General features: G+C 43.0%; 2 protein-coding genes and 1 non-coding gene across 3 annotated transcripts in view; 1 reads left to right on the top strand and 2 right to left on the bottom strand.

The window, feature by feature from the left end:
* The window catches only part of fbxw10 (F-box and WD repeat domain containing 10), a 31,402-nt gene extending 15,012 nt beyond the window's left edge, over positions 1 to 16,390 (bottom strand). Inside the window, 16 exon segments of the mRNA XM_054599526.1 lie at positions 1,077 to 1,270; positions 4,525 to 4,545; positions 10,883 to 10,970; positions 10,972 to 11,587; positions 11,658 to 11,714; positions 11,717 to 11,880; positions 11,972 to 12,130; positions 12,505 to 12,647; positions 12,729 to 12,883; positions 13,221 to 13,342; positions 13,437 to 13,640; positions 13,739 to 13,845; positions 13,945 to 14,052; positions 14,220 to 14,350; positions 14,788 to 14,949; positions 15,823 to 16,390. Coding sequence (XP_054455501.1) covers positions 1,077 to 1,270; positions 4,525 to 4,545; positions 10,883 to 10,970; positions 10,972 to 11,587; positions 11,658 to 11,714; positions 11,717 to 11,880; positions 11,972 to 12,130; positions 12,505 to 12,647; positions 12,729 to 12,883; positions 13,221 to 13,342; positions 13,437 to 13,640; positions 13,739 to 13,845; positions 13,945 to 14,052; positions 14,220 to 14,350; positions 14,788 to 14,949; positions 15,823 to 16,303 — 2,912 coding nt within the window. The 5' untranslated portion in view covers positions 16,304 to 16,390.
* A 759-nt stretch (positions 16,391 to 17,149) lies between these two features.
* Positions 17,150 to 17,220, bottom strand: trnag-ccc (transfer RNA glycine (anticodon CCC)). The gene has a single exon. It is a non-coding gene; the product is annotated as a tRNA-Gly (tRNA).
* Positions 17,221 to 17,462: 242 nt separating this feature from the next.
* Positions 17,463 to 22,723, top strand: LOC129091396 (histone-lysine N-methyltransferase PRDM9-like). Its single transcript, XM_054598993.1, has 6 exons — positions 17,463 to 17,956; positions 18,045 to 18,137; positions 19,322 to 19,599; positions 19,693 to 19,760; positions 20,017 to 20,207; positions 20,313 to 22,723. Exons 1-6 carry the CDS (start codon positions 17,860 to 17,862, stop codon positions 22,418 to 22,420), a joined length of 2,835 nt encoding a protein of 944 aa, XP_054454968.1. The 5' UTR covers positions 17,463 to 17,859; the 3' UTR covers positions 22,421 to 22,723.
* The last annotated feature ends 6 nt before the right edge of the window (positions 22,724 to 22,729 follow it).

Genomic DNA, 22,729 nt, shown 5'->3' with positions numbered 1-22,729 from the left:
ATGGCACCTATCTGCGTTTTTCATTTGATGCTTTATCATGCGGCCGTTCGCCACTTTGTGGGGCCGCAGATATAATTTCCTTTTATACAGTTGATTTTATGGTTGGCTTTGCTCTTCGCTTCGCCCCTGGGGGGATGTTTTCTCAGAAAGTGATTGAGGTTCTGTTTTGTAAGCCGGCTATCTCTGAAGGAACTGAGCAGGCTGGAAAGTGGGAAGTTTATCTTATATTGTGTCATATAAACAGGTGATCTTTGAAGAAAAAGGTGATCTTGGCAACGGTAACAAAGAATGTGTGTTTAAGACACTTACACGTATCTGACCAAATAGAGCAATCAAGATTGGCCTTATCCAGATCTGACCCTGGACTATCTCTAGTTTAAAATATGTGTTTTTTGGCTTGTAGTTTTCCTCATGTGGTTCATTCCAAGAAAAATACTTCTACATCATTGCCTTTTTGTTCTGCTCCGGTTCACTGACATTTTTCGAATAAACATGAATTCAAACAGACTGACAGCTCCTTTACAGAACAGGTTTGGCGACTGACACCCTGCATCATCAATGCTACAAGAACCCGAGACCAATCTTTTTCTTTATCTTACAGTGTATGAGCAAGGCCATAACCTGCCCTCTGCAAAGATTTAAAAAAAAAAAGAAAACTCTTTATGTCTCTGTTCATGCCCCGGGCCCTGTTAGCACCTTTTTCATCATCCCAAGCATGTTTATAAGTGCTGTAACTGCACAAGTGCTGTAGCCACTGACCTACAGCGGATTGTTTACATATCAGAATGGGCATGATAAGTGATTCTTATCCTTCACCCTGGTCTTGTATATTGCGCAGTGTGGTTTGATATGTGTTATTCTTTTTCCTGCGTGTTTGAACCACACGGATGATGAAATGCCAGTGGGCCGATGGTAAAATAAATTTAAAATGATGAGAGCATAAAAAAATAATTAAAAAACCCTGAGTTTCCCTTTCTCTTGGCACCCAGCGAGGTCACATAGTTCGCCGAGCCATATGGACGCGAACGGCGTGTGTGGTAGCGCCAAACTGATAAACACTCTTCTTCAACACTGACATCTCATCCTGCCGTCGAGCTCTCGGGGTAAGAACACCATGTTGACAGCGGAGCATGAAGTGGATGTGGCGCTCTTCCTTCTCATAACAAACGAAAACCGCAAACATCACATCGACGTACATGAAAAGAATCTGAGGCCTCGCCTTGTGACCCCGCAACATTGGCAGGGCCCGAGCGCTGAGAGCAGGAACTTCCTGGCACAGTTGTGTTATTGTTGCAGTGGATGAGGAGGGTGTGAGCCAGGTATGCAGAGTTAGTTCAATAAAACTGGGACCAAGAACAGCAAGTTGAGCGGGTAGGATTGAGAACAAGCCAATAACATGTCTGCGAGTGCCCTTAAATATTCGTTTTTTCCTTTGAGTGTATATTCTTTCCTTGTATGAATATGTGCAAGTATGCATACTAGCGGTGTAACGTACCGTTGGGACGTTGAGAACCGCAGATTAATTACACAGTTTAACAGTCATAGTAAAATAAAGTTTTACTGCCGATTGGTATCAGACAATATTCAGTAAAAATAATTGATAGGGAGATCTGCATTATTGCTTCTATTATCCCATTTATGACAACATTGTGAACAACAAATCCGTGTTGAAATCCTCTGGAGGAGAGCTAGTAACGCTAGCAGCACCGGAGCTAACAGCTAACATATGGAGGTTCCATTGAGCAGTCTCTTTAGTATCGGCAATCGTATTGGTGGCAAAAAAAAAATGATTGAGGCTTAACTAAAAGTTATATTTGCTCCCTTTTATTTTCTGATGATCCGATCCATGACTCAGAACAAAGTTTAGTGATCCGTTGCACCCCTCATGCATACAGATTAGCAACAAAGGCATAAACTGTGGAAAGACAAAGGGTCAGCAGTAATCCATGTGCATTTCCATAAAAGCCAGACTTTGGACAATTAAGTTCATGGCACACCCACCACACTGTGGAGACAGGAGGAGTCGATCCTATGCCAGTATGAAGTATCACAACCCAAATCTCAGGTTCGATGGTCCAACCAGAGCCAGCAGTTCCCCAAACGTCTTTGTTTCCTTGCGGGAAAACCAAACCTCACTTATGATTTGAGGGGGATTTGTTTTCGCCTATTTGCGACGGATCAAGCGATGCCAGAATCCGCTGTCACGACTTCGTGCCACTTGAGAGACGTTTCCAGTGGTAAACACTTAACCGAGTGGAAGCCAGTCAAATATGGAAATATTTCGCGTGGATGTTTGTAGTAAAACTCCGGGCGCCTGTTCTGCTCCGATATCTCCACATCTCCGGAGTGTTTTTTTTAACGACACAGTGATCCCAGATGTGGCCTTTGTGCCGTCGTCCAGCCCGGCACTCTCGCTCTAACCAGGCTGGGACACGCGCCACTGTTTTGGTTCTAAGAATCATGGGTTCTCTTTTTAAGGCAGCGGCGCTGTTTATACGGGCCATGCCAAACTGGATCCCTGATTGCAGGTCACTGGTTTATTTTAATTAGCCATGGAGAGCAGTTCCGATGGATTTGAGTGTGACTCACCCCTTTTTCAAAACATCGGTCTCCACCAAGTCCCACTGTTGCCCCTTTGAGGTTGGGTTTCATTTCAGATTAGTGAAAAGGAGGGGCCCTCCGTGATGTGTGCCATATACTGTATGTTTAACTGTGTGTGTTTCAGACTAAAGAAAAGTGTGACTCTTGATAGGCTAATGACATTTCTCGTAAAATGTTCTCAACAGTATAATTGTGTGTTGTGGGACTTTAAAAGGACCCAAAAACTTATTTTGGGACAAAAAAAGAAATTCAGAAGGGATGGCATTATCAAAGAAAGGGCTTTACTTTCAAGTCTGCAAACACATCTGGTTTTCTGTTGCTGACACTGGAATAGTTCACCTTTTAACTTTAAATTTGGTTCAAATAGATTCAATTTTACATTCAATTTACTGCACTGAAGTTGTCCGTCCAACTCATCCACCATTTAAAGTCGAAACCCAAGCTGCTGATCCTGGTCCCTCCAATGAGTGTGAACAAAGGGGAAATGGCTCTAACTTGTAGAAGAAGAAGGATATGTTAAATAAACAGACATTGATTTCTAGAAGTTAAAGTAAAGAGATTGCATTAGAGTTAAGAGTCTGAATCCTCCTCTTCCACTTTATTCTGTGTGTCAGCCAAACACAGACCAGCTGTGTACTTCACATTTGTTTAGCCGTCAAAAACAGACAAAAAATGTTATCAACTGAACAAAAGCGGATGTTTCCATTTTGTGTTTAATGCGGCGGATGACAGGACTCCACATTGTCCCTGTCGAATTGCTTTTCTTTTTTATAAGCAAGTGATGATTAGGTTGTCTAACAGCAATTTCCTAATTATATTATTTCAAAATCTCTTTTTTTATGAGAAACTATCAAAATGTGTTCTCATAATCACCATTTTAATCAGAAGGAAATTGTTATTGTCAAGATGTCAATTTTACTTTATACTTTATTTCAGGGGCTAAACAGACAATTGCAGGTCGATGTCATTCACTTACAAACGGGTTAAACCCTGCCTGTTTGGCAGCGTGCTTTAAGTAAATCTAGTTTACTCAAAACACATGAAGTGCCTTCGAGAGGCTCAAATTCAGACTTGCAGGAAAGACTCCTCTTTGATGTAGCCACATCAATACACTCAGTACACAAAATGTAGACACTTGCAGAAAGAAACAGCGTGGCCTGACATTTCCAACTTATCACATGGTATCAGGTTTCCTTTGTGTACACATGCAGCGGCTTGGTGTTTGGAGAGAGTTTAGTGAACTTAGTGACTTCCATTTCATCAGCCAAAAGATTGCAACCGATACCTTTCATTCTTTGTGTAACTTTAATTTCTGCTCTCTCTCTACCTCTACCTCTCTGCAACCTTAAACATGTTGTTTACGCCGTATAACAGCACCATATGATAAACCAGCTCGCTTTCCATTGCAACCACTAAACATGAAATGAAGCTATTTCACAGCCTCTGAGAGGAGTTGTGACCAGGAGACAGTCACATCCCACACACACTCATTACGCCCTGCAAACTGTGAGATTTCATGTGCAGATTGTGGGAAAGACAACTCCAGCAACGTCGTTTTTACTTCATGCTTTTATTGTTGAGGAAAAACAGCGCTCTAACCCCGAACGCCTCGGCAGAGCACCTTTTAAACACTCATAACTGTTAAGAGCTGCAGCTGCATGAGGATCAGTTACATTCTTTATCTCACCTTGTAGAGCTTTTTTCCGAATGAGAACTATAAATTTCCAGACTTGTTCTGCTCGAGAGTGGCCGTTTGTGTATCTGGAGTGCTTTTTTATCTGCTCTTTTTCACACTGGGCCTCCAAATTAATTTCCTCGCAGCTGTTAACAGAGGTTGAAAGAAATAATAGGCTGTAATTATTAAAAGTCTATAGGGGGAGGTTACATAAAACACCAACAGGGTGAGAAAGCAGCCAAACTCACAGAGTCATGGTTCTCCAGAGTCTAGAGAGAGAAAAGAGAAAAATTACTGGCAGACACATTTGTAAGAAAGGGCCAAGAGTTTCCTGGTTAAATCACTAATTCTCATTTATTCATTAAGTAACATAAACACCTTTTACAGCTGTAAGAAAAAATTCTGATTTGCAGTAATGTGGCCCAGAGAGAGTTCAGTAAAAGATAAAAAAAAAAAGACAAACCTGAATATTTGCTATAATTTATTCTATATTTTGGAAAAACTTAAAACCAAAAAGTTCAAGTTACACCACAACCTCTTTTTGAAACCAAAAGGGAAAATACTTTAGAAACAAGTTGTGTTTCTTGGAGAACCTGTTAATTCATATCAGCTTGTAAAATCACCATAAATTCTTCAGGAACATTGCCTGCGTTCATGTAAACTCCGTATCCATTTTCACACTTTATGAAATGCATATCAGACACGTCGGCCGGGGCCAAACAGATGTATCGCAGTGTGTCTTATTGGAATTGGAAGACGTGTGGAAGAAATATTACAGAAATGTTAAACGTGTGACGAGGAGGCGTATCGTCCAATAGGCCTGAACGGAATGTGTGTGGGTCAATTATAATACAGGTTTTATTTGTTTTATACAAACAAATCAAACTGTAATCACCTGATAATGAGTTCAGCTACTCAGGAAAGTGAAATAAAATAATGTCAGAATGCACTGAAGAATGTCAGTAGTCAGAAAATACTTGCCTTTTTCTCGATTCCTGACTCATCCAGCTTGGCACATTAAAATAACAGCCCACACACTGAAACAATTATGAGAATAATACGGTGTGTGTTTTAACAGCTGTAGAGTGGGGGAGGGCCGGGTGAGAGGCTGTGGGACTGGATGAGTCGTGGAATGCCAAGAGTGGAGAGACCTATCACAATACCAGAAGATAGGTGCATTTCAATACGGGGAAAGAAAGAGTTTCACAAAGCCAGAGGACGGCTCAACAAGACGTGTGCACCTGAGTTGTTTCATCCAGACGCTGACACATCTTTGGCACTAAAATAGGTCGTATTTATGAATATTTTCATGTGAATCTAAGGCGTTATAAACCTTTTGAAGGTCAGAGTTATCCCTCAGAGTGAGACATTTCCAGACAGATGTGAATTAGAGACCCATTAGGCCAATGCAATTTTAAAGTGAGAGACAACTGATTAAAAAAAGAAATTTTGTTTATCTTTCTTTATTTGCTTTCTTGCCAACAGTTGGATGATACCACTCAATATGACGCTAGAGCCAGCAGCTGGCTAGCTTAGCTTAGCATGACTGGAAACAGGGAAACAGCTTTACTGGCTCTGTCCAAAAGCTAAAAAAGAAAAAAAACAGCAAACGGATACATCTGCATTTGGACTGACTAATGGCGAGTTGTAGTTTTTAGTATCCTTTCTTGCTACTAACACAACTGTCGTTAAGCAATAGAAAGCACTACTGATGAGGTTCTTTTGAAGGCCAACCCAGAAGTGAGCATCGCTCTGCTTCCTTCTACAAAAAGTTCAGACAAATGTGACCAAAAACAAACCGGAAAATCATTTCAAATCAAAGCCAATGACGGTTGATGTTTCGGTTTGAGGTCTGCAATGTGTTGCAGCCACAAATGTCTGCACGTACGGAGACAGCTGCTGATAAAAGGAACCATTTTCACCCTCCAGATTATCCACTGGTCCAGGAGTTTAAACTGGCTCCTTTCCAGTAACAAAGCGACTACCTTCAGGTTGCAAAAAAACGCTCATCTTCCTCCTACAGCTCCCCCTCTGGTGTCCATGACTGATGCTCCTCTCACCGCACGAGCCCCTGGGAAAAGCACATAAGACAACCCACTCCATGACCCAAAACATCTGCTGCTAATATGGGTCAGCTTTATCCTCTCGTCCCCCTAAAAGACAACTAAATGAAAAACACAAATGGCATGAATCAACCAGGCTGCGTGTTATTTCCCAGCACTTGTATCAACATGCGTGGAAACCTGCTGAGCTGTGAAAAATCTACGCTAGGACACCCGTCGGTTCTCCTTGGCCCCCCCAAAAAAGGGGCTCTTCCTGGGCCAGGGTCAAGCGAGGAGAGAGTCAGGATCCCACAGAGTATCTACAGTACAAACAGCAGTCGAGTTATCGTGTCTGGAAAGGGGCATTTGTTGTGACTGTTATAGGATGAGGGTTAAGGGAAGACAGTGGATCCAGCTGCAGGGTAAATAGCGAGAAGTTGACTGAGTTGCTTGAATATTCTGTGGGATTAAGGTTTAGCCAATAATGTGAGGTAGAAAGTTTGAAGAAATGGAATGATAACCTCCTGAGGGGAGACTAAAGTGCGCCACATCCATCAGGATTATCACGGGAGGGCAGAAGTTCAACCCCACACTGCAGTGTCTTGATTAATGCAAACGGGATGACTCACTTTTCAAACAAAAATGCACCAGGACTCATTTCAGAATCCAAACGCAGCTGTAAAAGTTAGATTTTGCATGTGGGGGCAGGCGACCAGGGGCCCCTCCTTATCAGGTGACCTCTCCAAACAGCCAGAGCTCTGCTGCTTTATCAGGATCCAGAGGAGAGTAAACATCTGTACTGGTATGTTCGTCATGTAGCTATGAGGAAAGCACCGATCAAGATGTCCACTAGCTGTCCAGAACTCTCTCCAACACTTCTAACTCTAAATAGGAACCCTTGTGTTTATATGTTGTCTTGTTGCCAGATACCATTTACTGTAGGTGGCGAAGATTCATTTTAAAGGAAAAAACAAAAAAGTAGAATCCAACACGAGGCCTCTGATCGTCCGCTGCAGCTCAGGGCGCACTTAACTATTTGTTCTTCTTCTGTGGTGCATGAAGACCTTTGTAGTCCAGTGTTAGAATTCATTTTGTGACAGGAAGTAGAGTCAGAAGCCGTCCGCCGTAACTGTTTCACCCGTGAATCGCCTTCTTGTTCCAAGTTGCCCCCCTTCAGACGATGTGCGTCTACTGACCTCTAAATAGGGAAGTTTTATGCAGCTGACCTCCGACCCTCATGTCTCCGTATTTATGTCTGAGAAAATAGTGAAATTATGACACTTAACGCTGTCGCCTGCATGTGTCTGGAGCTGCTCCGTGAAGACTGGGGCCCATTGAGACGACGGGTCAATCCATGACACCCTTCTCTCTTGTTTAATTGTGACGCACTGAAACACACTCACACTGACATGCCGTGAAAACGTAATAAATACCACATTCGAATGGATCGTAAAGCCTGCCATTAAATTCAGACTGCGTCCAAAATGTGCTCTTATTTCTGAGCTTTTAATTATAGTGATATAAAGTGTGATTTTACATGCAATTAACACCAATTACCAAATTATTTCTAAATAATTGTGAGATCACACATCTTCTTTTATAAAATCAGTAAAAACACACACCCCGGGTTTAAGACTTGAACTGCCAAAGCACTGACGATTGGCTAAAACATTCAGGACTAGCTACTAAAGGGGTCCATGAACAGGTCTAGTGGGGCCCCCCAGAGGACAAGCACTAAAAGATCAGATGGCCACGTCCAACTTTAATTGTAATAAATGCCATATAGCCTCTGGCGGTGAAGCACCGGTGTGTTTGATTTTGTTTTTGTTTGTTTTTTGTATAGCTCTTTTGTATAGAATTGCTCTTGCAGATAGAAAATAATCTCTTTGCAATTATCAAAACAATTTCCAGATGTCACGCCGTTAAAACAGATGGTCCCCGCGGTACAATCGGTCAATTCATGAATTAAAGAAAAAGTTTCCCCTCTTCATGAAATAAACGCAAACAAAATCAAGAGTGATGGAGGGGGAAAAAAAGATCTCGGCTCCTTTACAGTCCGATGACACAACGGCTCTTTGTTTGGAGCGAAGCATTTAGCGTCGGCCTCAGCTAATTCAGGTGTCACCTCTGGAGCCCATATCAGCGCTTTTTTGACATGTGTTAGCACTGAGCCATCTGTGAGTCACAACTTAGCACACTCATCTGTAGGGGGGGTTAGTCATGTATATGAGGAGCCAGCAGTAGCCTCTTTGATCATCTTCCTGATGTGTGGTCACAGCGGTTTCACTCCGCTCTTTTCGGTTCAATCAGGGGGCCCCTCGAACGCAGCGTGGTCCAAAATCCACAGAACAAGAACCTGCGCTCTGCAGAGGCACCGCCGAGATCCAATCAAAGAGCAATCAGATCCCCCCTCTTATCTATCTGGCATGGCCGGTTGTGGACGTTAATCAGTGCCGTATCTCGGTAATGGTGTTCCCGTTAATTGCCTCCCCTTTCGTTCTGGCCGTATCCCCTTTCGCTTATGATCTCTATCAGCAAATGAGGTCAGAAAGGCATATGGATCTTGTTACTGAATCCTAACAGGGGATGTTTGGAAACAGTGCTGGTCGTGTGGCTTGGCGTTTTTTTTAAAGCCGTCCTCAGATCAAGGCGCTTGTCGTCGCTCCCATGTGTTGATGTCACCGCTCCGTCCGGGGCCTTGAAGGTTGTCCATCATGATCCGTGATCCGAGTCTCTTAGGATACAGCGCAAAATGTCCAGAGTAGGTTTTTTCACAAAGGGGAGATTTAGTCACTGTGAGTCAGTTCCCCCTGAGAAGGATTTGCATATTCATTGAGCTTTCACATCTGATGCGGCTCTCGTTAAAACCTGGTAACGCTGTGATATGTGGACAGCTCCAGGGCGAGTCAGCAACCCGTCTGAGTGACATGCAAATACCAACAAACAAAAAAATAATGTAGATCATGATTTGGTTAATCACTTTCACTACCATGACCTGGCTGGATTTAACTAGTCTGGAAAGAGGGTTTTTAAATCGAGTTAAGAGTTCAAACCTGCTGCTGACACGGCATGACAACAATCTTCAAAATGAATTTGACAAATTAACTATGATGCAAATACGTGCCTTTGGAGATGGAGATCGATGTGGAGCAAAAGGTCAGCGGGGTCATACAGGGCCGTCTTTTGTCGCCCTCCAACCCTTAAAACCTTCTTTCACAGGGAGAGGGTTAACCGTCATTTCTTTCAGGCTTCTCCTCATGCATAAATAAACCTGAACCCTCCTCTCCACAGCCAAGCCTTGGGCCTGCTCCAGGGAGCAGAAGGTCTAAGAGCATTCCTCCATGAAGACTTTCCCTTTTCTAACTTTGCTTTGATTTTACGCTCGTTATGCTCCCCCCCCCACTGCTCTGCCATACCTGATGAAACAATGGGGGGAGCTGTGCTGCATGATGAAGCTAAGCCCAGCTCGGGGGGTGGCAGGAGGGGATTGCATTGTCTGCCTACGTCACACTGCATCGGTAGGGAAAAAAAGGGGGGAGACGCCATTATCCCCTTTTTTTTTTCTTCTGCAGACCAAATTAATTAGCAGCAGAACGCTCCTGAAAGAGGAGATTCTCCAGAGTGGGACGTCTTAGCCGGTCGGTGCTCCTCATAAGCCTTTGTTATTCACGGGGTGCCCAGCTGTTGTGCTGCTGCTGTCAAAGCAGAGGACCTTCTCCCTGATCTTCAACCTCCTCGCCCCTAATGATGCCCTGGAGGCAGCGGGGGCTAGAGGGCAGGTGGCAGGGTGAAGGGTCTCTCTGGACGGGACGAACTCCGCTCACTCTGATGACTTCACTCATCTTGTTTGAAGTATCGTAGACGCATTAAAAAAAAAATACACAAAGATTTGTTTGTTGCTTGATTTGTGATGGAAGTGCTTTTTTCATGATGATTCATTAACTGAAGGAAAATTAGTAAATGAGAATAGTCTCCCGACGGAAAAACGTCAAAACTCAAACAAACAGCAGATGTGAAGTGACCGGCACTGATTATTATAAGTGTTGGAATCTTTAAGAGGCATTTATTTTTTTTTTAGAGTTAAACACAAAAATGAATGATTACTGGGGGGGAAAAGTCACATTCAAAAGTAAAAAAAAATAGAAAATACTACTTGTTATTTTTCGTAAGTTTCGTAGAAATCAAACTATAGATGCAAACTGCCTAAAATATGTAAAAGACGCCACACAAGAACTTGTGTTTATCCCTCCCTTTATTAGCATAAAATAAATATAAAAAATGACAACAACAAAAAATCTTAAAAATACAAAGTTACCACTGATAAATAATCATACTACAAATGAACAGATTCTAAAAAACATAAAATTAAATATAAAATTTACTGCAAAACTACTGTATAATAATCCTGGGCCCTGGTCCAGCTACAGTCAGGTGATACAACACTGACCCCTAGTGGACCTTTAATGAAACATCACATTTTAAGACAAAGATGTCCATAACACCGGCTGAGCTATGGAGATAGAGTTCTGCTAACATTACATCATAAAAGTAGAGTAAATATAACTCTCTTAACTGTATTTTCTTGCTTCTTATTCCTCCTGGACAGTTTTTGCTCACAGTGTGTGAGATCCTTCTTGACCCAACAATCTGAGTCCTCTGTGCTTCCTAAGTGGACCCACCGGGCTGATCCTGGGCAAGCCTGTGCCACTTTTCACGGAGCGTTCTGGATTAGGTAGTGATCTCATGAGCGTGCACTCTGGAGCCCGTGGCCCCTCTGTGGCCCTTGCAGTCAATTCACTCACTCTCTTGGTTGCCTTGCATGTGCTAGCACTGTGAGGCTGTGCTTTTTTAGAAAACAAACAAAGATGGCGTCTCCTCGTGGCGTCGGGGGCGGTGCAGACGTCTCTCCCTTGGATCGTGTTTGGCGTATTTTGACCCGCAGCTCTCTTAAGAACAGGAACACAGGTCTTGGCCCTCCTGGGATGAACATCATGTGTGATCCACATCTGAGTCTGCCGGTTCTGCTTCAGGTCGTGTAGCTGCAGAGGATCCTGGGTCGAGCGAGGGCCCCAAGAATCTCGCAGCCTGGCGTTGCGCTCCATGTTGACCCCGGCTTCATCCATGCACAGCGCCTTCTGGACGGCGTTGACCCTGAGGAGGATGGAGTCGCGTGTCGGGGGATTATGAAGACCCCTCCTCTTCATCCGCTCACTTGTTGCCTTCTCGCTCAGCATCAGTGACTGGTCAGCAGTCTGACAGCGATCTCTGGCTATGAAGGGAAGGTTTCACTCATAACAGCTGATCTTAACACGTATTTCCTTTATTTCTAACATGCTTACCTTGTGCTCGACATTTACAGGAAACAGGGTGTTATAGTTCTGCATCTTTTGGCTGTGATCGGCCCCGACAGAGACGAAGGGAAGCTCTCTGACACATTTCTCAGGAACCAAAGCGTCCTGAGCCACCACATCACCCTGGCCTCCCTCTGGTGGCTCTTTGTAATCCCAGAACACTTTGGCAAACTGGTAGAGCTTCACACCGGACGTGGCGTTCACTAGTATACTGAAGGACGGCGTATAAAGAAATGATTAGAGACGAATTCCACACAGTAAACATATTAGAATAATAGATAATAAACATGCATCTGACTCACCGGCTGTCATGGAAATGCAGAGACAGTATTCGGCCTGATTCAGCCTCTGCCGTGATGTCTCTCAGACAATCTCCGGTGAGGAAATTGAAAATGCGAATCTTTCCATCCACACAGCCAGTAATGACACGGAGGTAAACAAGAGTCAGAGATTTCACCTCCCTGCAGGAAAGTAAACATTTAGGGTTATTAGAACAGGTATTAGGTACAAAAAGGATATTTACATTAGTTACAAATGGCTGAAAATGTCAGTGACAGGCAATGAGGTAGGAAAAGGAGACAAAAACATATACAGACAAAAGATTGTATTATCTACAATTAAAATACAAATGTTGAAGGAACTTTCTGGGCAGATCTACAACAGCGTATTTGAAGAAAAAAAACTACATAGCCGGGGGGGGGATGGGTCATTTTATGAGAAAGAAATCTGAATTTACAAGACTTAAGTTGTAAATTTACAAGAAAAAAACAGATTTGAGAGAAAAAACTCAGAAATGATGAGTCTAATGTAACAAATGTATAAGATGAAAACTTACTTCGGGTGGTTGAAGGTCATGAGACAGTCTCTAACATCACAGTTGACGCTCCAGGCCATCACCTGACCGTTGAAGTCTGCAGATAAAAAGTGATTTTCGTCGACAAACAGGCACTTCACTGAGCTCCTGTGGGCATCAATCACCTTCAGGAAAGAAGTACAAAAACAGAATCAAACATAAAGATATTTCCATTCTAGATGACCACTAATGACTCCTATTCTCACCCTGAGCAGCGATGCCTTCTCCATGTCCCAAACTCTGACCAGGCCCCGATCACAGCTGCTGTACACCGTTCTCCTGTCGATCCTCACACACAGGACAGGACTGGGGTGCTTGAAATGAAAATCCTCAAAATCCTTCCCTGTGAGTAGACTCCACACTGGAAGTGTGATAGTTAAAATTAGCTCTCTTGTACACAAAAAAAGTGAACATTAAAGTTTTAAAACATTAAAACGTACGGATTCTTCTGTGATTATAAAAATGTCTCGGGAAAAATGCAATTATAAACGATAGTGTTGATAAGAAACCTTTGTTTCTGCAAGAGTAGGTACGATAAAACATTATCCAGATAGCTCAAAAAACCTGCTTTTTGAAACTATTTCTCTATTAGAAAAATGTGATTGCTATTCGATTGGTTGGACTAACCAGCAGGGAAAAGTTTTAATCATAATTCATCATTTCTGAAGAATGACAAAGTCTATTCAAAGGCTGCCTACCTTTGACTTTACAGTCTTTAGCTCCTGAGACGAGTCTATCAGCGTGGACATCCAGGCAGTTGACCGTGCCAGTGTGACCATACAGCATCATCTCACACCTGTCCGTCTTCAAGCTCCAACACCTACAGGTGTGATGAAACGACAGATAAACACCCACCCAGTCACAAGGAGGAGTGCATCATCATCAGTATCCTTCCTCCTCCTCCTCCTCCTCACCTGATACTGGCATCGCAGCTCGCTGAGATCAGCAGGTCTCTGTCCTTGCAGAGCAGCACGGCCCGGATGCTGCCGACGTGGCCCTTCATCGATGTCACGACTTTAGTCTCGGACGCCACATAAATCAGATGAACCGCGCGGTCCTTGGAGCCCGTCGCCATAAACGACCCGCCTCTGTAGTCCACCACCCGATGTGGGTCTTCTCTGTAGAACCCAAACACAACCTAATGACATCAGTCTTGTTTTTATTCCGATGTGCAAGGTTTAGCATTTAAAGAAAAGGAGAAATTGAACGCACTAACTTGTTGATCAGCACCGTGGTGAAATATGCACCACAATATACATTTCGCTCTTCCATTTGCACCGTCTTGGTTTTGATTTTGGCATAAGCAGCTTGAAATGGCTTGACCTGTAATAGACACAATTCAAAAAGATAACCTACGTACTGACAAACGCTTTCTGATACAAAAACATTGAACTTATAGAACTAGGATGTTGATTTGTTGACCTTTTGAACTTCACGATGAATATCCACTTTCTCGTCATGTTTGACTGGTACAGGGACTTCTACGATGTTGGCGTAAGTATGACTGACTTTATAAATACTTCTGCACCTCTAGAACAGAAAGAAATAATTACTGAATAGGACATTTCTACTTTAAATCATTTCACAAGAAAATAAATGTGCCTTTTGCAACTTTGCACGCTTTTTAAATATACCAATCCTTAATGCACAATTAAATATCCATATCACTAAATCATGTCAACGTATAAATGCTCCACCTTCATCATGGCCTTAATCTGATCCTGAAAAAGCCCTCTGAACTTGATTTCCTCCACGGTTTCCTGTGCAAGATGCTTCCAGTATCGACAAACCTTCAGGCAGCGTTTCAAAGCGTGCTCATCTAACAGACCTGGTAGAAAAAAGTCAGATTTTTGTTATTTTTGTAGAGAAATTCCAAATGTTAAGTTACATATTATCACCGTGCACGTCGTTATACATCTTCTTAACCAGCAGACGGTGTTTTTTTAAACCGGCAGACAGCCAACCGGTTGCTTGGCAAGGCAAGGCTTTGTTGTTCTCATATTTAAGGGGCTACACACTTGAATGGTGGATTTAACAAGAACATTCTTGAGTAGTTAAGTTGCATCCCCATAGTAACATTAGACCGGCTCTGTTTAATGGCATGTCAGTGCACACTTCAGATTGAGCCTGGAGACAGTGAGAAGTCCACTACTGTTTGACTGTGTGAATCAGGATTCTGCACATTATTCAAATAATTTGCAATATGTATAATATTATATGTCGCGTACTTTTCATTGCATTTCATTTCATCATGTGTTGACTTACCTAATATCCTCTTTGACAGATCCACAGGTAGGCTGCCTATGAAGTCTCGGTACCGGCTGACTCCAGACACAGATTTTGAGGATCCGGGCACCACCATAAGAGCCGGGTCCTCTGAGTCCTCATCACTTGTCTGATAATGATGACTGGTAAGGCCACTACTCACTGAACATAAGAACACAATTACCTATCATATAGTAAGAAGTACTACTCATCAAAATACACAATGCAAAGACATTTTGACTACTGTAACTCTCTGCTCGCAGGTCTACCAGCCAAAACCATCCAGAGGTTACAATATGTCCAAAACAGTGCCGCCCGGGTTCTCACCAGGACACGGAAATCAGAACACATCACCCCAGTCCTCCACTCCCTCCACTGGCTTCCCATAAAACAACGCATCACTTTCAAAGTACTTCTCCTAGTATTCAAGGCCATAAGCTGTACCGGTCCAACCTACCTCCTGGACCTGTTTTAATAGATATTCTTGCACTCGTATTAGTTGTTGCACTTACTGTATTTGTATCAGTTCGCTGCACTTATTGAATTTGTATTCGTTTACTGCACTTATCCTATTCATATTAGTTTGTAGCACTTATTATATTCGTATTAGTCTGTTGCAATTATTGTTTTCGTAGTAACTTGCCTCTGCACTATACTTTTGCTCTGGTTTATGCTCTTAGATGCTTGTTTAAGAAAGGAGATGCACTTATGACTTCTGGTGACTAGTAGTTCTCTTGAATACCTATGTTGAATACACTTCCTGTAAGTCTCTTTGGATAAAAGCGTCTGCTAAATGACTGTAATGTAATGTAATGTAATATTCTTAGATTTCATTATGATTAAATGAATTAATTAATTTAAATTCTTATTTTATTTTTTGTTTGTTTTTAGCGTTTTATTATTATATTTGATTATTATAAATGTTCTACCCTGTGCAGCACCTTGAGATTTCTTTGTATTTTAAAGTGTGCTATATAAATAAAATCCATTATTATTATTATTATATTATAACAGCTGTGTGTGCTCTTTACTTACCATTAAATTGCAGAAATCCTCTTTTTTGTCTGACCAGGAGCACGCAGGTTAAATTGGCCACCATGCGTAACAGCTCAGAGTCACAGAAGGAGAAGAGACGACACAGATAACTGGACTTGATCCAGTCTGGGCTGCTGTGGAACCAGTGCCAGATCCCATCCAGGTCCATGCCCAGTGGTTTCCCATCCAGAGGCCTCTCTGAGCCTCTGCAGGGGTCATCCTGAGGGGTCACCGGGCTCCTTGACCTTGCATAAGTGGAGACAGTCCAGGATGCAGTCACCCCCAGCACACCCTGGATGTCTTCCAGCACCTTCACGTTTCTGCACCTCAGCAGCAGCTCCACCACGAACCTCCTCTTGAATTCATCCGACACCTTCCACAGACACCGGGTGGAGGCCGGCGGTGTTGGTGCAAAGGCGCACAGAGGACACATGCCACACATGTGTCCGCATCCCTGCTGGCTTTTACGCACCAGCTCCATTTATCATGCAACATGTAGTGTTGTGTTGCTCTCTGCTGGAGACGTCGTCGCAAAGCAACAGCTGATGTTGTTGTTGTTTTTGTTCCATTGGGCAACTTGGACAACTTGCCAGGCAACAGGTCCCCGACTCCCCGAGCCATCCGGACAGACTGGTTCACGCCTCCAGATCTCCTTTGTCCTGCTTCTGACAAACTGGGTGTGACGTTTTTGTGATAGTTTCAAAATAGACTTTGCAAGGAAATGTTATATACAAAATATATGAAATAAATAGAATAAGAATAGAAGTCCAAGTGGAAACTACACAAGAGCAATTAAAGAAAGACAAGAACAATTAAAGAAAAGAACAATTAAAGACAAGAACAATTAAGACAAGAACAATTAAAGACAAGAACAATTAAAGAAAATAACAATTAAAGAAAAAATAACAAGTAAAGAAAATAACAAGTAAAGACAAGAACAAGTAAAGACAAGAATTACTCTGTTTAAATTAACATCAATTTGGTATATGTGTATTGCAGTATTGTATAGCTTCAAATTAGTATAGAAAAATATATAGTAAATGTAATAATATAGTATATAGTATCATATAACAATGAATAAAAATTAATAAAAATGTTATGATAAAGTATAATATGTTATAATGGCATAATAAAATATATATATAGTGTAATATAAGTTTGCTTCAACACTGGGTTTTTTGTTCATATATCCAGCAATATGGTGTAAAAGGTACGAATTGGCCTAGATAATTTTGTTTAAATTTAACATCCATACTTTAGGTGTACTTGCAAATATAAATGTATTCTTTTAATAATTAGGAAAAGTGAGAAAAAGAAAGAAAACACGTGCGCCGCCCGGGAATCGAACCCGGGTCGCAAGAATGGGAATCTTGCATGATACCACTACACCAGCGGCGCCGTTGTGTTGAGCAGGTGACCATAGATATTAGTAGTTACCACAACACAAAATAAAATAAATGATGAATGATTTCACCATATGTGTGTTAATATTTCTGTTTAGTGAAACAATACAAACACGTGCAGTATCAGATAATGTTAAGTAATTTTATTTATACTCATTTTATTTGGAAAAGAAACAGAAGTACATAAATGTGGACTTTTATACTGAAAGTGTGGATTCATCTGCTTCCGGTGTAACGGCGTCGCGTAGCTGTGACGTCACTCCGACACCATATGTTAGCTCACAGCTAACAGCTACACACAGTTTGAACGACAGCTAGTTAGCTTAGCAGTCAGAGGAATTAACCCAGATAGAAACGTTTAGTTTAAAGTAGAAGCTAAACATTTTGAATGCATACATGTTTTTTTATTATAATGCTAATCTGATAGCCACATAGCTGCTACTACTTCCTTAGCTAGCCATGCTAATGTTGTCTTATTAGCCTGCTTGATAGGATGCCTGCTGATGTTTTGCATGCTAAGCTAGCGTGCTAACACTAGCTGGCTGTCAGGTGCAGCAGCTTGTTTTATGCATGTGTGTGAACACCTGTCATAAGGAGTCATAGTCCACAGAAACTCCCTGCACAGTCTGCACTGATGTCTGGCAGGTCTGCAGGGGTGGAGTGGGTTGAGACCATGGAGGAGGTTGTTATTACAGAGGAGTGTCTGACCCCAGAAAACAACACCCCTGCAGGTATGTTAAGCTGTGATATGACTTGTTTCTCTCATATATATATATGTATATAAGTTTATTAATTAGTGTGTTTTGGTCTTTGTTTTAGTGATCCCAGTTTTGGAGCCAGCAGAAACACCGATCCAGAAGTTACTGGACACTGTGGGACATGGAGACAACCCAGAGGCTGAGGATGGCTTTTGTAAGCAAGAGACACTCTTTCCTCTTCTGTCCTCTCATTATCTACAGATACAAAAATACTAAATGATAATTAGTGGCATTATTTTAGTTGTAATCCTTCTCCTCTTCATTCCTCTTTTTCCTTTTATTTACATTACATATTACATTACAGTCATTTAGCAGACGCTTTTATCCAAAGCGACTTACAATAAGTGTATTCAACATAGGTATTCAAGAGAACTACTAGTCACCAGAAGTCATAAGTGCATCTCCTTTCTTAAACAAGCATCTAAAAGCATAAACCAGAGCAAAAGTACAGAAACAAACTAATATGAATACAATAAGTGCAACAAACTAATATGAATACAATAAGTGCAACAAACTAATATGAATACAATAAGTGCAACAAACTAATATGAATACAATAAGTGCAACAAACTAAGCTAATATGAATACAATAAGTGCAACAAACTAATATGAATAAACAAACAAACTAATATGAATACAATAAGTGCACAAAACAAACTAATATGAATACAATAAGTGCAACAAACTGCAACAAACTAAATATGAATACAATAAGTGCAACAAGCTAATATGAATACAATAAGTGCAACAAGCTAATATGAATACAATAAGTGCAACAAACTAATATGAATACAATAATGCAGAAACAAATAAATGAATACAATAAGTGCAACAAACTAATATGAATACAATAAGTGCAACAAACTAATATGAATACAATAAGTGCAACAAACTAATATGAATACAATAATTACAACAAACTAATATGAATACAATAAGTGCAACAAACTAATATGAATACAATAAGTGCAACAAACTAATATGAATACAATAAGTATGAATACAATAAGTGCAACAAACTAATATGAATACAATAAGTGCTACGAGGAAGGCTCAGGGTAGTACTTCATGAAGAGGTGAGTTTTCAGCCTGCGTCTAAAGATGGGCAGCGACTCTGCTGTCCTGAGGTCAGTGGGGAGTTCATTCCACCACTGAGGGGCCAGGACAGAAAGAAGCTGTGACAGGCAGCAGAGCGAAGTGGTCGGGCGGGGGTGTAGGGCTTGACCATGGCCTGGAGATAGGAAGGAGCTGTTCCTTTCACTGCCCTGTAGGCTAGCACCACCTTTTCTGAAGGTTTAATAGCATAACATTAAACTACTGTGTCCTCTTGTTTTCCAGATTGTGAGGAGTGTCTGACTCTCTTCCAGGACCAGAGTGACCCGGCTACCATCAACGGCCCGTCTTTCATTCTTGACTTCCCCGTGAGCACCGGTCTCCCCCAGCGGGCCCTCCTCACTCTTCCCTACGGCCTGATGATAGGCAGATCCAGCATTCCCAATGCGGGCGTTGGGGTCATAAATCACGGGCCGGAGGTGTCTCCGGGAATGCATTTTGGACCGTACGAGGGGGAAGTGACCACGAGAGAAAACGCCATGGCGAGCGACTTCTCCTGGGAGGTGAGATTGGATATGATTGATCCTCTCTAAATACTTCTTATTGTTGTTACTCGTTGTTAAATGTGCATGTTCTGTCTTGAAAATACTCTGCAGATTTACAAAGAGAAAGATGAATATGAATACATTGATGCAGCCAGAGAATCGCACTCAAACTGGATGAGGTAAAGGATTGATTTCTGTTTTTTGTTTGTGTCTATTTCTCTGTCAGCCACATCATTTTTAAAATCACTCCAAAAATACTTAAAGTATCAAACTAAATGTTTCATTTTATTTAATGCATTCTTCCTCTTCGTTAAAACCTGCTGCCTACATTACCCACAGTGCAACCTGATCGCCAACAGTTCAGTCAGAGATTTGAGCGTGCTATGCTAGAAGCAGATGTCCATGTTTATATTCCGTCCCTCTCTTCTTACGCAGGTACGTCAATTGTGCTCGCAACAAAGACGAGTCCAATTTGCTGGCGGTCCAGTACAAAGGCAGCATCCTTTTCCATTGCTGTCGCTCCATACACCCTGGAGACGAGCTCATGGTGTGGCCCAGCGCCAAATTTCTCGCCCAGTTTAGTGAAGCCTGGAGTCAGGTTTGGGTTATGAAGTTGAATGCAACAGGTACCTTTTTACTACCTAAATTTCCCAAGTCACAAAAATGACTTTCTACTGTTTTTATGAAAGTTATGTTGACATGATTTTCCTCTCTTCTCTCTTGAATCGTAGAGAGTAACACAACTGCGACGTCTCAGATCTTCCTGTGCTCTCACTGCCAGCTGTCCTTCACGACGGAGTCCTTCCTCCAGCGGCATACAGAACACTTCCACATGCAGCCTGAAGGTGTCTGCACAACAATGGCTGCTGCTGAGCCAGTTGAAGCTGAAAATCCCTCTTCCGATGCTGACTCGGCTCTCCCTGCAGCCTCTCTGCTGGTGTTTTCTGTCGACCCTGCAGAGTCCAAGACGTGTGGCGATTGCGGGAAGACGTTCAAGCATGTACCTCACCTCCGAAGGCACAAGCTCTGCGTCCACTCAAACAAACGTCCCTACTGCTGCCCGCAGTGCAGGCGCACTTTCAGCCAGGCGTCCGGCTTAATCAGACACCAGCTAGTTCACAGAAAGCATGCTGTGATAAAAGACACAGACATTGTTCCTAATCAGAACCAAATTAGTGAGACGAAAGAAAGCTTGACTCTGAGATCAGAACTCTTTAACGCTGCAGATCCAGCTGTAACTGAGGAAACAAAGGTCGCGGATGAAAGCGAGAATACACAAGAAGCTATGGATGTAACCGAAACGGAGAATATTCCTGCAGGAGAGGCAGAAACATCCCAATTCAGTTGTTCAGACTGTGGCAGCAGCTTCACAAACGAAGCGACCCTGAGAAAGCACAAGGCGTCCGTCCACGAGAGGTTACGTCCGTACGTCTGCACCGTGTGCCAGAAGTGCTTCGGCCAGTACAACGACCTGACCAGACACCTGCAGCATCACCAAAAGCAAAGCAAGAGGGGAAAGAAAGTGGATGAGGCTCCGGAGGAATCCACCACCATGCCCTTCAGCTGTGCCGAGTGTTCGCTGAGTTTTCCCTCAGTGGACGACCTTCAGCAGCACATAACGGAGCATCACTCAGAGGAGACCACAGGGGAAAATCAAGAGGAAGATCAGAGCCACGATCCGGACTTCAGCCCACAAACGTCAGTGGCTGAATCGGTTGAGTCCGTCCAGAAACGTCAGAGGCCTCAGCGGCGTGGAGCTGGATCTAAAATTTCCGCCATAACCAAGCTCATAGCCCCAAAACGCAGGGCGGCGGTCTGCAAGAAGCCGCCGACCGACCTCGATAAGAGCTCCGCTGAGGCAGACGCACCCGCTGTCACAAACGGAAAGTTAACCAAATACAAATGGTTCAGCTGTAACCGCTGCAAGCGAACATACGGAAGCCCAGAGGATCTGAAAGCACACAAGTGCGCCTTGAAACAGCTGAAGTGTGGTCAGTGCGGGGCGACCTTCAACAAATCCGGCTTCCTGAAAAGACACGAGCAGATGGTGCACGACAACGCAAAGTCGTACACCTGCGAGCGCTGTGGGAAAGTCTTCACCACATCCGGCAACCTTAAACAGCATCAGAAGAGCAACACCTGCATGAAGTATCACTGCACCTCCGAGGTCTTCCCCTGCTCGTTCTGTCAGTTCTCCTTCACCGTGAAGAGCTACCTCATCAAACACGTCAAGAGGCACCACCCGGTGGAGTACGTGTCACACGGCGACCCCGACAGCCTGGTGGATCAGCTGGAGGAGGAAGAGGAGGAGGAAGAAGAAGAAGAGGGGGGGGACAAAACCTACGTGTGCCCCCACTGTGGGAAGAGCTGTGCGAGCGGCAAAGCGTTCAAATCGCACGCGTGCTTCCAGCAGGTGAAGGTGCTGTACCTGTGCACCGACTGCGGGAAGGGCTTCACCAACCACTACGGCCTCAAGCAGCATCAGCGCATCCACACGGGCGAGAAGCCGTACGTCTGCCCCCACTGCGGCAAGAGCTTCTCGTACACGGGCCAGCTCAACGTGCACCTCAGGACGCACACGGGGGAGAAGCCGTACCTGTGCACGCACTGCGGCGAGAGCTTCCGGCAGTCCGGAGACCTGAAGCGCCACGAGAGGAAGCACACGGGCGTCAGGCCCTACAGCTGCCCCGAGTGCTGCAAGAGCTTCAGCCGCCCGCAGAGTCTCAAAGCTCACCAGATGCTTCACCTGGGACAGAGGAATTTCAAATGCACCCAGTGCGGGAAGAGCTTTTCCAGGAACTATCACCTCAGGAGGCATCATCAGAAGATGCACTTGTAGTCACATTTGTAGGACTTAGGAGATACAGTTTGCACTAAAAGGTCGAGTACTTCAAAAGTTATGCTATTCAAGAGTGGCGTAACGTTATTTTAACTTCAATTTGTTTCAAGCTAAAGCATTTCATAACCAAAAGATTGGAGATTTATGTTAAGAATTATACATTTTTGTTATTTGCAAGCTTACAAAATTATATAAACACTTAATTCACTGCGATTAACAAAAAAAAAAGTAAAGGAGCTCGCCACAGTTAAACAAATACTTATTGTCTCAATGTTACCTTGCTTTGAAATAAAAACACCAACTTCACCA

Source organism: Anoplopoma fimbria, chromosome 5 (assembly GCF_027596085.1).
Source record: "Anoplopoma fimbria isolate UVic2021 breed Golden Eagle Sablefish chromosome 5, Afim_UVic_2022, whole genome shotgun sequence".
NCBI classification, from domain to species: domain Eukaryota; kingdom Metazoa; phylum Chordata; class Actinopteri; order Perciformes; family Anoplopomatidae; genus Anoplopoma; species Anoplopoma fimbria.
The sequence above is the reverse complement of the archived record's forward strand: the minus strand, read 5'-3'. Positions and strand labels throughout refer to the sequence as shown.

Excerpts from the sequence above, each read along its gene's own strand:
- LOC129091396 (XM_054598993.1), top strand. The coding sequence starts at position 17,860 with ATGTCTGGCAGGTCTGCAGGGGTGGAGTGGGTTGAGACCATGGAGGAG. Across the intron at positions 19,600-19,692 it reads CGAGCGACTTCTCCTGGGAG|ATTTACAAAGAGAAAGATGA; the intron begins GTGAGATTGGAT and ends AATACTCTGCAG. Across the intron at positions 20,208-20,312 it reads TATGAAGTTGAATGCAACAG|AGAGTAACACAACTGCGACG; the intron begins GTACCTTTTTAC and ends CTTGAATCGTAG.